This window comes from Pholcus phalangioides, unplaced genomic scaffold (genome assembly GCF_987345545.1).
Source record: "Pholcus phalangioides strain wild (caught in Gottingen) unplaced genomic scaffold, Ppha-v1.0 ptg000004l_1, whole genome shotgun sequence".
Lineage (NCBI taxonomy): Eukaryota > Metazoa > Arthropoda > Arachnida > Araneae > Pholcidae > Pholcus > Pholcus phalangioides.
Window position 1 is genome coordinate 47,187,775 of NW_028301597.1, and position 13,194 is coordinate 47,200,968.

General features: G+C 37.9%; 1 protein-coding gene across 2 annotated transcripts in view; it reads left to right on the top strand.

Moving 5' to 3' along the window:
• LOC149087728 (ATP-binding cassette sub-family C member 1-like) overlaps positions 1–13,194 on the top strand; it is a 53,635-nt gene that overhangs the window by 21,653 nt on the left and 18,788 nt on the right. For both annotated transcript variants that reach the window (XM_089231608.1, XM_089231609.1), the window contains exons 12-19: positions 2,244–2,381; positions 3,406–3,552; positions 3,695–3,779; positions 6,282–6,478; positions 8,117–8,293; positions 8,446–8,613; positions 11,339–11,541; positions 13,025–13,072. In XM_089231608.1, coding sequence (XP_089087734.1) covers positions 2,244–2,381; positions 3,406–3,552; positions 3,695–3,779; positions 6,282–6,478; positions 8,117–8,293; positions 8,446–8,613; positions 11,339–11,541; positions 13,025–13,072 — 1,163 coding nt within the window. The remainder of the gene's footprint in view (positions 1–2,243; positions 2,382–3,405; positions 3,553–3,694; positions 3,780–6,281; positions 6,479–8,116; positions 8,294–8,445; positions 8,614–11,338; positions 11,542–13,024; positions 13,073–13,194) is intronic.

Genomic DNA, 13,194 nt, shown 5'->3' on the forward strand with positions numbered 1-13,194 from the left:
TTATCAAACTTGAAAAATGCAACCAATTGGTTAATCAGTTAAGTTCGCTCGAATGTAACAAATGTGCTTATTAGTTACATTTTTCAAGTTTTATAAAAGAATTTTATCAAACTTTTATAGTGTAATACCGGCTTTAAAGTTAATTTAGCAATTTGTTAGTCCGTTTCGATTAATTAATTATCATCTTACTTAATAATCACCATGTAATTGATATAGTTATTAATTGCTCGTTGATTTATGAAATACTTCGGTAAATGTGTGATACATATTATACATAATAGCAGGTTATCATGTATGTTTACCAATCGTTTCGGTAAGTTTGTTAAATTTACTAAGCACATCGTTGGTAAATTTGGCAAATACTGGAAAACACTATCTCTTTTACCGGCGATTATGCATGATAACCAATTGCTGCTGATAAATTTGATAAATACTTGAAATTTATCACCTTTATCTGTGATAATGCATAATACCCTATTGTAATTGGTGTGAAGTTTTGATAAATATAAAAAAAATTCCAAAAGATTCTAGTGTGTGTGAGATGGATATATTCGGACCCCGATATAACGATAACAAGTTTTACGATCGTACCCCCCGATACCCTATATAATGATACAATACATGTATGAACTATCATGTATAGTATGTATCATATAGTACGATTATCATGTTTACCAACGATTCAAAGCTTGGATATTATGCATAACAGCCGTTAAAATAATTTTTTTAGTACTTATTAAATTTACCAACGACGCTTGGGTAACATGCATAATCGCAGGTGAAAGTGATAAATTAAGAGAAATTCATCAGACTTTCCAAAATGCTCGACGATATGGCATATGATTATAGCCGGATTTATCACATTTACAGTAGCTTATATACTCATTTGTGTGTACGAGCATTATAGAGAAGAGAAGAGAGTACTCGGGCTCTCGACTCGTAGAAATTTAATTTACCGGACCGCTGCGCTGTTTCAAAAGGATCGAGAACCACTGACTGGCATAAGGAGCCAATATTTGAGCTGTATAAATATTTGCTGTGTACCAATATTCATTTAAGTTTGCTTTATTCTTGCCCAGTATTGTTCAACCTCTAGTCCGCCGCGAAACATTTCGACCGATTCATGTGTAGCCACTACATAGTTTTAGATATTAAACTGAATATTATACTGGGTTTCTATTTCTGTTTAACGGCCGTATTCACCTTCACGCTCTATGAGTTGAGGAAAAACTCATAGTTTAAAAAGCTGAATGCAGAGGTCAGCACTACACATAACAAGCATTACACAGAAACAAACTTCACGGAAGGATCACTATACATACACCCACATTCCAACATCCAACATGTATCAATTCGTTAGAGGTTCCGCAGAGGAATATGGACGAGGTGCATGTCTGGTTTAGTAGTAGGCCGTATTCACCGACACAGTTTAAACTACATGTAGGTTAAAGGATTAGAAATCGACAAAGATTGGTTAAAATGCTGAATTTAACCAATCTGTTTCGATCTCACCTCCTTTCACTTGCGATTTGTATTATATACCCACGCTTAAGGCGCCTTGAAAAGGACCTTATTCTAGTGGCTATACCCACGCTATATACCTCAGATTCTTGAATAGGGCTTATAGCCTCCTTATCGAGTCGCCTTGCCCACGCTGAGATGGCTTCTGGCAACGGCATGAAACGTCACGATGGACGATTCCATTTATCTCCTTTCGGTAAAGGTCGCAGGGTAAAGGAGCAGGTTGGTATTTCCATTGGCGTCTTTTGTGCTATTTAAGTGAGTTTTCCCCCCTTTTCCCCCCGTTTTCCCTCCTTGGAAAATGAACTCTGCCTTCGCGCGTCAAGGTCAGAGGCCAACTCAGTATGGGCATACAATAGTTTAAACCAGTGATTCCCAACGTGGGCGTTAACGCCCCCAGGGGGTGATGGAATGTTACAGGGGGGCGGTAGAAGCTACGGGTATAATATAAGATTCTATGGGTTAAATTATGTTGGGGCGATGCTAGAAAAAAAATTCTGAAGAAGGGGCGAGATGGGACAAAAAAGGTTGGGAAACTATGGTTTAAACTGTGTCAGAGTAAAATACGACCGTTAGCCTGTCAGTTCAGTTTCGTCGTTTAATCTTTCATACTAAAGACGGTTGTGTTTATAGATTCTGATGGATTCTGATGACTGTAAAAACTGAAACTACAGTTGTATTCAAATAACACAGCTAATTTTGTTTCCTTTGAATTTTTCAAGGTTTTGAAGCTGTACGCATGGGAAATACCGTTCATGAATAAGCTTAATAACATTAGAGCTTCAGAAGTTCGCTTCATAAGGACGTTTCAGTTTTGTTTTGGTGCTGGTACTTTCGTTTGGAGCTGCGCACCCTTTATGGTAAAAATAACTAAGTATACGTACAGGCTTTTCATAAATTCGTAAATGTTTTAAAATCCATAAAAATTGAAGGAATTTGCATATTTGATTGTGGTTTGCGAAGAAGTTATTCTCACAAAGGAGGATTTTTTTAGTTCAGATTTTTTACGTGAATACGTCTTTTAAATACGAAATTCTTCAAACGCTCCTATATCATGAAGTACCTTCCAAACGCGCGTCAAAAGCAATGGTACCGTCTGATATACATGGCAAAGGTGCATCACTCCGGTTTCAATGCCTCTTCTCATCTGGGCACCACACCCATTGCCTTGATTCGTAACAAATTTTTTTTCACCATATCTCAAGCAGTTCACAACGAAAATAGACGACATTTGTATCGTTTGTTAGCTATTCCAAATATAAAGCCGATGGTGCTAACATAATTTCATTATGCCAGTACTTAACTCGGGATTAAAGCACGAAAAACGCATTCACGTCAGAACTTGTGGCCCTTATCTATGACACGGCCTACCCCAATTTTTTTCTATAGAAAGCGCTGCACGAAAGCAAACCACTGGAAATATGCAAATCAGTGTCCTATAAAATGCATTTCGGAATTTTTCTGTTACTAGCGCTTACACAAGATTTGCATTGGGGTGAGTAAAGCACTGTTGGTGAAGCTGAGTTGCCTCAGCCACGAATCACCGGCTGAAACTTTACGAACGTTTCGAAAACAGAAGAGATTCAAGAAAGGTTCGGGTACAATCACCTCTGTCTGATTACTTTACCTGCGTCCTCTATCGACAAAAATTTGAACTGGAATTTTTTGTACCGAAAAAATCCTTCGCGAGAATAACTTTTTTTTGCAAACGCATTCAAATATACCAATTCCTTCACATTTCATGAATTTAAAACTGTTTACGAATTTATGGGACACGCTATATATTATTCTTGACCCATTCACAACATTGATTAGTAAATCTTGACAAAAAAAACAATGAGTAGTAGTTTATGCATCTTAATTTTTCGTGTCTAATTTACACAGATCGCCGTGGCCTGCTTCGTCACTTACATATTAGTCGATCAGAGGAACATTTTGGATCCGAACACGGTATTCGTCTCCTTGAACCTCTTAAACATCCTCAGATATTCTGTCCTGGAGATGCCCGAAATAATCGCCGATTATATTCAGGTGATAACGTAACCTAATTTATTAGTCTCTATATAATAATTAAATTAATATTAAAACCTTTTACAAAAGCGATGAAAAATTACCCAACCACTTTATTTATGTAACGAATTCGAATCCTCATGCGCTCCATGTTTCAATGTAGGTCCACGTGTCTTTGAAGAGACTGCAAACCTTCTTGAATGCTGAAGAGAGAGATCAACACCTTGTTGGAAGTAACCCGAGTAAAGGTGAGGCTATAATAATCTCTCCCATTATTCTTAACAATCGATTCAATCGATACTGAATTTACATTCAGTAGGTTATTGCCGCATGAAATGTTAGATTTCCGGTTCTAGGAAGTTCGCATGTTCAACCCGCTACCATCATCCATGCTGATGAGCGTAGTAGCCTGCTCAATCATTCTGTGATGATTAGAATTTTTTTTAAGATGAATTTCTTTAAATGACTTATAGATGGCGTTTGCATATATATATATTAGTTTTTTTTTCTTTTTTTTTATTATATACTGTATATATATTTATTTATTTACTAATTTTTTATTATTTCTATATTCTCTTCTTTTTATTTTTTTCCCGCAGTGAAAGAACCATTTTTTCGGGTATTTCCGAAGACAAAGGGTTAACAACACCGCCAGATGGTGCTAGTGTTTTTGATAGGGAAAGTTGAATGTTCCTACCGATCGGCTTTTTATTATACAGGGTGTCCTGTAAGTGCTAGCCCTGCGTTTATCTCATCAACCGTCCGCCGTATGATTCCAATTTAAAAAATGTGCAACGGGTGTTCAAAAATTACTCTGTACCAGATTTGAGAGTGAAAACACAGTGTGTTAATTTTTATACGATCCTCCGTGCTCTAACTCCCGATTAGAAAGTTGTTGCCTTGTCTCTCCTCAGGCCAACAAAGAAAATTCCAAGTTTCTAAGTGCAATATTCATAGAGAAATTCGAATTCTAAAAACGGAGGAAATTTGGGAAAGAACAGCATTAAATACGGAAAACCTTTCTATATGCATTTAACGCTCTTCCTTTGGATTTTACGCAGAAATTCTATCGGATAATCAGCATAGGTCATCAGGAAGGAGAAGTCATGTGTAACTAACCTCCTGTGCCTCTATGATCACGTGACTAAGGCTTTGGGTAAGAATGTAGATGTTGTTTACCTTGATTTCCAGAGGGCCTTTGATTTGGTCCAACATGGTGAACTCTTATTGCGTTTACATGAGATTGGGATTGGAGGCAACTTGTTGTATTGGATAGAATGGAGGTTGAGAGATAGGTCACAACGGGTTATGGTGAACGGGACATTTTTGTATTGCACAGGTGTGAAAGTAGAGTCCCTCAAGGAAGCGTCCTCGGGACAATACTTTTTCACTTTTTATCGATAAACTCGATCAGGGTATCGATGGGATTATTAGCAGATTCACAGATGACGTGAAACTTATGGGTCTGGTTAGGAATCCAAGCGATAGCTATCGATTGTATCTGGGTGACTATCTAGATGTTACACACAAATTTGAATCTGATTGCAGGTGTTGATAATCGATGGTTCAAACAACCCACGTTTCACTCTTACGAATTTAATGGTATTACTACATCCAGAATGCAACTAGGGTCGCTGATTTGGGAATTGATGAGCGGTTTAGGTTTTCTAAACATTTTTCAGCGGTGATCAAAAATCAAATATATAATGCTCGGTTTCCTTCTTAAAAAGGTCTCTTCGAGTTCTCCCAAAGTCATTTTTTTGCTTTTCCGAGGCTTAGTTCGTCCTGCACTGGAGTATACCGTTAGGCTTTGGAGACCGTAACCTACAGAGTAACATAGACTTGATTTCCGGGGGTGCAGAGAAGAGCTATACGGGCTCTTGTTGGCACACAAGGCTTGAGCTATGGAGAAAGACTTGATTACTTGTATATATATTTACATTGTAAAAGCGCAGATGTCGGGTGGATATGATTGAAGTATTTAAAATTTTCAACGGAGTGGACGAGGTGGACCGTCAATCAACTGTTTCGACAAGGGGACACCAGTATCGTAAGGGACAATTCTAGGTTCGAAGAATATTTCTCACTAATAGCATTGCTGATACATCGAATAGCTGACTTCCGGGGGTAGTAAATTTTACACAATTGACAAGTTCAAAAAAGAAATACGATAAACATGGGGTAAATCGAGAAGCTAACCATATTTATTTATTTATGTAAATAATCATGTATAAATTTAACCATAATCTTTTTCATGGGCAGTGTATTATTATATATATTATCAATTATTATTTTATTTTTTATTTATTTTTTTTTGGTTGATATATGCTTTTATCTTTGGTATTTCGGTATATTTGGCATCCATTTTTTCATGTTCATAGTTTTTCAGCCACCTCATTCGGCAATTTGCCTGTTGTGGCCTTTGTATTTGTATAGTACAACCAGGAACGTACGCAGGGGGGTCAACCTTTCCTTTGGGGGAGGGGCACAATGAATTCTTTCCAGCGAATTACCAATCTTCAACTTTAAATCAATAGGAATTGATTAACACAGAATATGAAGGAATTTTCTTTCAATGCAGTATTTTTTAATTTTTTTACAAAAATATTAGAAAAAAGAATTAAATTTCTATTTCTTCCTGCGTACGATTCTGGCTACAACCTTGATGATTTACCAATGTGTTGAAATCTATTCAATCTATATATATGGAGGGATTATATTTATATTTATAATAATGTTTTCTTTTTTAGACGATGCAGTGAGTTTGAAAAACGCGACTTTCTCTTGGGATCCTACGAAAAGCAACCCGATATTGAAAGACATAACCATGAATGTGCCCAGAGGTAGCCTCGTAGCAATTATCGGTCCAGTTGGATCGGGAAAATCGTCATTGCTGTCGGCCATTCTTGGTGATATGTACAAGTCTTCGGGATCAGTTGATGTTGCGGTAATTTTCTTACCGGTTCTTCTTTGTCGTTAGGCGTCTTCTATTAACGCAATTTATAAATGAATCATTTAGAATGATTTTCAGTTTGTTTTGTTTTTTAAATGATGCAGTGCATTTTACTTTTGTACCGTGATCCAGTCATCTGGGCATGCGTGATGAGGTAGTGACAAGTCAACCTTCTACGTACTATATTTGTTTGTGTATTTTTTACTCGTAAATTATCACTTCAATATTATTCCTATATATATTACGGTTAAATTCACGAATTTTTCAAAAAAAGAAAGCACGGTGCTAAAACATACTCAATTCAGCCCTCTACACTCAAGTTAAACCTGTTTCCGACATGCTTCTGAAATTCCATGCAAGAGCATTTGTTACTTTTTTTTATTACTCGTGATTGCTTTTCTAATAACATCGTTATATATTAAGAATACAGTCAGAGTTAGGTTTTTGTTTTCAAAAATCGATTCAGAGCAATTGGTCAACTGACAACGGAAGGGTTTCAAGGTGTCGTCCTCAAAAAACTATGAAAAATTTGAGTGCATTCATCTCACCTACAAACACACGGGAAAAAAAAAAATTAGCGGCGGAGTGGTTATTAAAGCCAACAAGGAATTATTAAAAATCACAAAAGTTGGCTACTTATTACTTCTTGGCGACATCTATTAAAAAAAACTTCTTTTCACTCTCCCACACACTCTTTCACATTTTTGTTTTCTGTTCAACTAGTTGCACAGTATCTCTCTTCTTTTCACTGCCTTTTTGTATGTGCTGTACCTGATCCTGATTGTGTTGTTTGAATGACGTCACTCTAAGGTTCTAGGATTGCGAGATATTTTTACATTCAAATTCTTGATCTCTCTATTGAAGTTCAAAATATTAATATTTACATTTTTTTGGCTGATCCATAGTAAAATTCCGCTGGATTTTTAAAAATATTTTTGTGCATATTTAAATGAGTAGAATCAGTCTAAAGTTTACGTAACTTTTTGAAGACGTCACCTTGGGACCCTTTCCTTGTGAGATCTTCCCTATTTCAATTGGGTTCATCCGATCTTACGATAAACTACATAACAAAATTCTGCCATTCTGAAGCATCAAATTAGCATCATGACAACTGAAGAGCATTCTTCGTTATTCAACTATAGAGGACATTTGCATTGCTTCTACAATATATTTTGAAATTTTGAAATTTATTACACACACACACATATTACAACATATAATACAGACGCAATATACAAAAAAAACAAACAAAAAAAAAAAAACATATATATTACCATTTATATATTAGCCCAAGGGATTACATAATCCGTCCAGGGCATATTGATAGTGTAGTATATATTGGGGTTGACAACAGACCAATGGTGTATATAATTAAAATATAATATTGTCTTCACATTACATTCGTAAAGAGAGAAAAAAAGATGCATGTATTTGGGATTAATATTCAATTGTGTTGATTTTGTTTATGAGTAGTTTTCTGAATTTGTGCAGTGATTTTTCCGTCTTTATATGAAATCTTCAATTATAATTTTTAACAGTCGTGGCAATGAACCGAGGATCTGCGTGGTGTTAGGAAATTACACATGCCCCTTCTATCAAATAAGTTCTAACTGTATTTTATTAATGTCTCAGGGATCGATTGCTTACGTACCCCAACAAGCTTGGATACTTAATCGCACAATAAGGCAGAACATCCTCTTCGTTAAAAGCATGGACAAGACGAAATACAACGCTGTGTTGGACAGTTCTTGCTTGAAACCTGATTTGGAAATTCTTCCTGGCGGAGATAACACCGAAATTGGCGAAAAGGTAGGTCGATATGAATTGAAAATGAAATTATTGATTACATTCTGAAATCGATAATTTGACTTTTAAACTTAGACGAAACGAGAAAACTTTAAATATCGGATATTAATGACAGTATTCAGTGGCGTAATCCATCTGTTTGCATGCTTTATCAGGGTGTCAATCTCAGTGGCGGACAAAAACAAAGAGTCAGTCTGGCACGAGCTGTCTACCACGACGCCGATGTCTATTTGCTCGACGATCCCCTGAGTGCCGTTGATGCGCACGTCGGTAAACATATATTCGAGCACATCATAGGAAAGAACGGAATGCTCCGAAACAAGGCAATCCTCACTCATTAATATTTGCTTTAACCATTTCTGAACATTCATCCACGTTTGCGATTCGGATTTTTGAATTCAAAGCATGAACATTATCATGTACAGGATGTCCCACAAAGGACTTCCTGATTTCAAAATGAAATTACCCTGAAACGCTGATCGATTGAAGAATAAAACAAGTGTTATTCTTATTTTGGAAGCCGTAAAAATATGATGAAGTTTCAAAAATATTACAGATGTCGCGGATAGATGGTACGCTCTAGTCGCAGGATAGAGTCCTCCTCGTAACCATATCATGGCCCGCCGCTCTGTCTGAATAAAGAGATTTGAGCAGGTGATTAAAGGCTTGGGCCATGCTGAAAGCTGTGCGTGTATGTGTTTGAACCTTACGTGAAGTTTGTTTCTGCGTAAGGATTGTTATGTGTAGTGCTGCCATCTGCCGTCAATTTTTAAAACTATGAGTGAAGATTAATGATTGAATAATTGTACCGTTGTAGGTCTGTTGCTCTCTGCGGCGAGCCTTTTTAACGGGAAGATCGGCTCGTATTTAGGAACCACAGAAAACCCCCTTCAGCCCACTACCACTGTGGCAACGGAGGAGTTCGAATCCGGATCACTTTGCAAGATGTCGTTGTAATCACATCACGATCGATTCTAAATGCACACCTTTCATAGCGCAGAGAGAGAGCAAACGAACAATGGAACTTTCTGTTACCATCAATAATGTCTCAACGGAAATGGGTTCACATTCCTCACAGATCAAATATTGAAGCTTGCCCAATGTTGCGGGACTGTTCCGGGAAAACTGCGCCTTCAATTTTCCCCTACATAAAATAGTGTCGAAGAGTGAAAGATCGGGTGAGTATGGAGGCCAACCCACACACATGCCTATTCTAATAAATGTCGAATAGTTCAATGCACAATGACTTTATTCCCGAAGTGTTCCTCAAGAAAGTCGAAAACCGTTGCGGTACTATGTAGTTAGGTCTCATCTTACATGAACCACGTAGTGCCCCGTCGATCCTCCGTCCCGGGCGACAAACCGTTCCCTGGACGGATCATGCTGATCCCTTGGGAATACGTGAGGATCACGTTATTATTATATAAAAAAAAAAAAAAACTGCAACGTATCGTTCAGTATAGTGATCGTTTGCGCCCTCTCTGTGCTGCGAAAGGTGCACATTTTAAATCGATTATGAGATGGGATTGCAACGACTACTTGCGAAGTACAGTAAATATTCGATTGGCCGTCACTCGTTCAACCGTCAGTTTCTGTTATCCGTCATCATCCAAAAAAAAAAAAAATACGGAAAGAACAGTCCCAGGTTTTAATGTCCAAAAACATCGGATCACTGCTATGGTCTGTGCAAATACCACCGGCAATCATAGAGAACCTTTGCTTGTACTTGGTAAATCAAAAAACTCCGTGCTTGCAAATATGAACGCATTGCGTGTGAACTATCATGTGCTTGGATTGGACCAAACAATTTTTTTCAGAATGATCCACAACGCTTTCGTGCCTGAAGTTGGAGCTCATATGGCCGGAAAGCAGTTGCCACAGGAAGAACTGCTGTTAATGGACAATGCCCCTGACATACCCCACACAAAAGAACTCTTGCGAACTGAAAAGTGATGATGGCGAAATAACATGCCTCTTTCTTCAGTGAATACAACACTTATCCAGCCTATGGACCAGGTGCATGTCTGGTTTAGTAGTAATAGTAGTAGTACTAGTCTATGGACCAGAGCTTAATTGAAAATATGAAGCGACGTTTCAGAAAAGCTTTCATCTGATGATACCGTCACTGTCAAAGAATTTTGTAAGAGATAAAACAAAGGACGCTATTGTCAATGTGTCACCACTGCCTAGGCTGACCTTATATTGAAGTTTATATTGATCGTTTTGTGTAAAATTAAATACAATATGTATGTATTATTCACTTTTAATGGATTTTCATTTTCGTCCCAAGCACGGAGTGAAATCACGTTACTGTACGTGAATCACGGTACCTATTGAGAGATTTCTGTTATCGGTCTATTAGGTTATCCGTCGCAGCCATGGTTCGGACGGTGACGGTTATATGTACTGTACAATCGAAGTTTTACTGTACTTTTTTTACCTATTTCTCGAGCTCGGCACAGTGCCACCTATTGGCAACTGAACTGAACCTTTAATGATTTGCATAATCGTGCCTATCAATACACCAGTGGATGGCAAGTACAAATATTAGTAATTAGATTATTGGAGATACACACACAAAACAGAAACAAATGCATAAGGTTTAAACACAAAGATATGCATGCATAATATAGTCTCGAATCCAGATAAATAGATTGAAAAATAAAATAAAAATAAATAAAATGTGTTACCTGGGCGCATAGGCAGAGATGGGGAGCAAACGAAAATAGAAAGGGGGAGGGCATCAAAACTGCTGCCCCAAGAAAAATACAATTTTTGATTTATCCTCGATAAATCGAAAAAATGTAGACACATAGAAGGAGAGGGGTTGCTAAAAATTAGATAAAAGGTTGACCTATGGGCAACATCTGTAAGTAATTATTGAAACTTGTGTGAATCAGATTTTTGTGGCTTTCACATAATAAACATACCGCTTGCTTTATTGTTCTTCAATCACCGTTCCCGAGTAATTTCATTTCAAAAATTGCTGTCCTTTGTGGGGCATCCTGTATTAAAAATTCTCGCACATTTGTATTATGTTTATCGCAGACTCGAATACTCGTCACTCACAGCATGTCCGTTCTGCCCGAGGCTGACTGTATCTATGTCTTAAAAAACGGCGGTATCGCAGAGAGAGGAACTTACGAGAAATTGATGGCAAAAATCGGAGGAGTACTTGCAGAGATTGTTCAGGAGTACTCCAATGTCGCAGAGGCCGAAGTCGAAGATGAAGACATCCTGGCATCTGTGCTGTATGTGATCTATTATATTATTTAGCTTGGAATTATGGGAGGTAATGTGAATAGGCAGATACTAACGACAATGATCGAAAAGATAATATTGGAAATACTTCAGTAGAATGGGCAGAGATTGCAAACCATCGAAATTAACAGGGTAGCAAAGCGAGCGGAGTCGGTTCTGTTTGAGCAATGACGTCCCGCATGTTGTCAGCTTGTATGGTAAATTGATAAGGGGTCATTCAAGTATGAAGTCAGCATCGATGGGGAGGGGGGGTTTCCCATTTGCTGACTTTTGATGACAAGGGGGAGGGGGTTTGGATGATGCTTACGTCATCAACCACCCTTTATAAAAACATGAAATATTCTTAACTGCATCTTACTCGGTGCGCCAAAAACGAAAAACCTTTCGCTAGTTTGTTAAGCACCTGAACTTATATTCTCCCTATTAATAAGTCACCTACAGATCCTCTTTAGTGATCTCTAAATGTTTGGCGGATCCTTCAAGTGCTCTGGAACTGTGCCACACATCACTCAAATGATCCGTAATTATGCCACGGATCACTCAAGTAATTAGGGAATGTACCTTAGGGGTTAACTTCAGTGATGTAGAACTACATTGGGGGCCGCTTAAGTGATCTAAAACTATGCCACATGTCACTAAATGTGCCACGGATCGTTTAAGTGTTCTGGAACTGTATCGCGGGTTACTTCAGTGATCTGAAAATGCGCCACGCGCCGCTAAATGCTCAGGAATTGTGCCATGGGTCATTTAAGCGATCTGTAAATGCGCCGCTTAGTTCATTTTCACAAAATTAGTTTTTTGAGGGGGGGCAGACCACATCAGGTAACCTTTAGGGTCACATTTGGTCCGCCGGCTAAGGGTTTACCATATATGTATTAAAGGGTGGGCCACAATGAATTTCTTAAAAAGAAATTTCGAGTTGTTGGCCTACAAATAGCATTGAAATTAACAGAAATTGATTATAAGATTATGATTATACATACATATAAAGGTATATTTTCTTTCGAAATTTTAATTTTTTTTAAATAGTTTTTACATTAACATAAATTTTCGTCTGGGGGGTGCACAAGCTCCCCATGCACCCTCCCGCGTACTTCTCTGATCCCACCAATATGCTTTAGGAGGTAGGGGGCAGTGCTGACGAATTTTTACTGACGGGAAGATAGGGTCAAAAATGGCTAAAAATTTGCTGACGTAATATTTTAACGGCCCCTAAGACTATTTCTAGAGGCTATATCAGCGTGCGGAGGCCTTCTATATGTAGGAGGTGCTGTGCTGCTCCAGTGCGCCATGAAACAGCCCTTTATATATTGAAACAGCCTTGAGTTTTCCTCCCTTTAACTCTACGGTATGTCGACGATACAAGGCCGGTAATTGGCAGGTTTTCGAAATTTCGGGTGAAAAAATCCCAATGAAACCTTGAATTAATATTAGAGAATACAAATGTTCCCTAATTTTTTTTTTCCGTCATAGCTCGGAAAGTGAAGAAGTACCAACGAGCCCACGACCATCGACTGACAGGTAAGGATACGCTATTTTCGTATTTACGAAATTGATGTGATGTCAGGCGCGGATCTTTGGGCGGGCTGATCATCCCGATTACCCCCTCCTTAAGCGAAATGTGATTACCATAATATTGCATT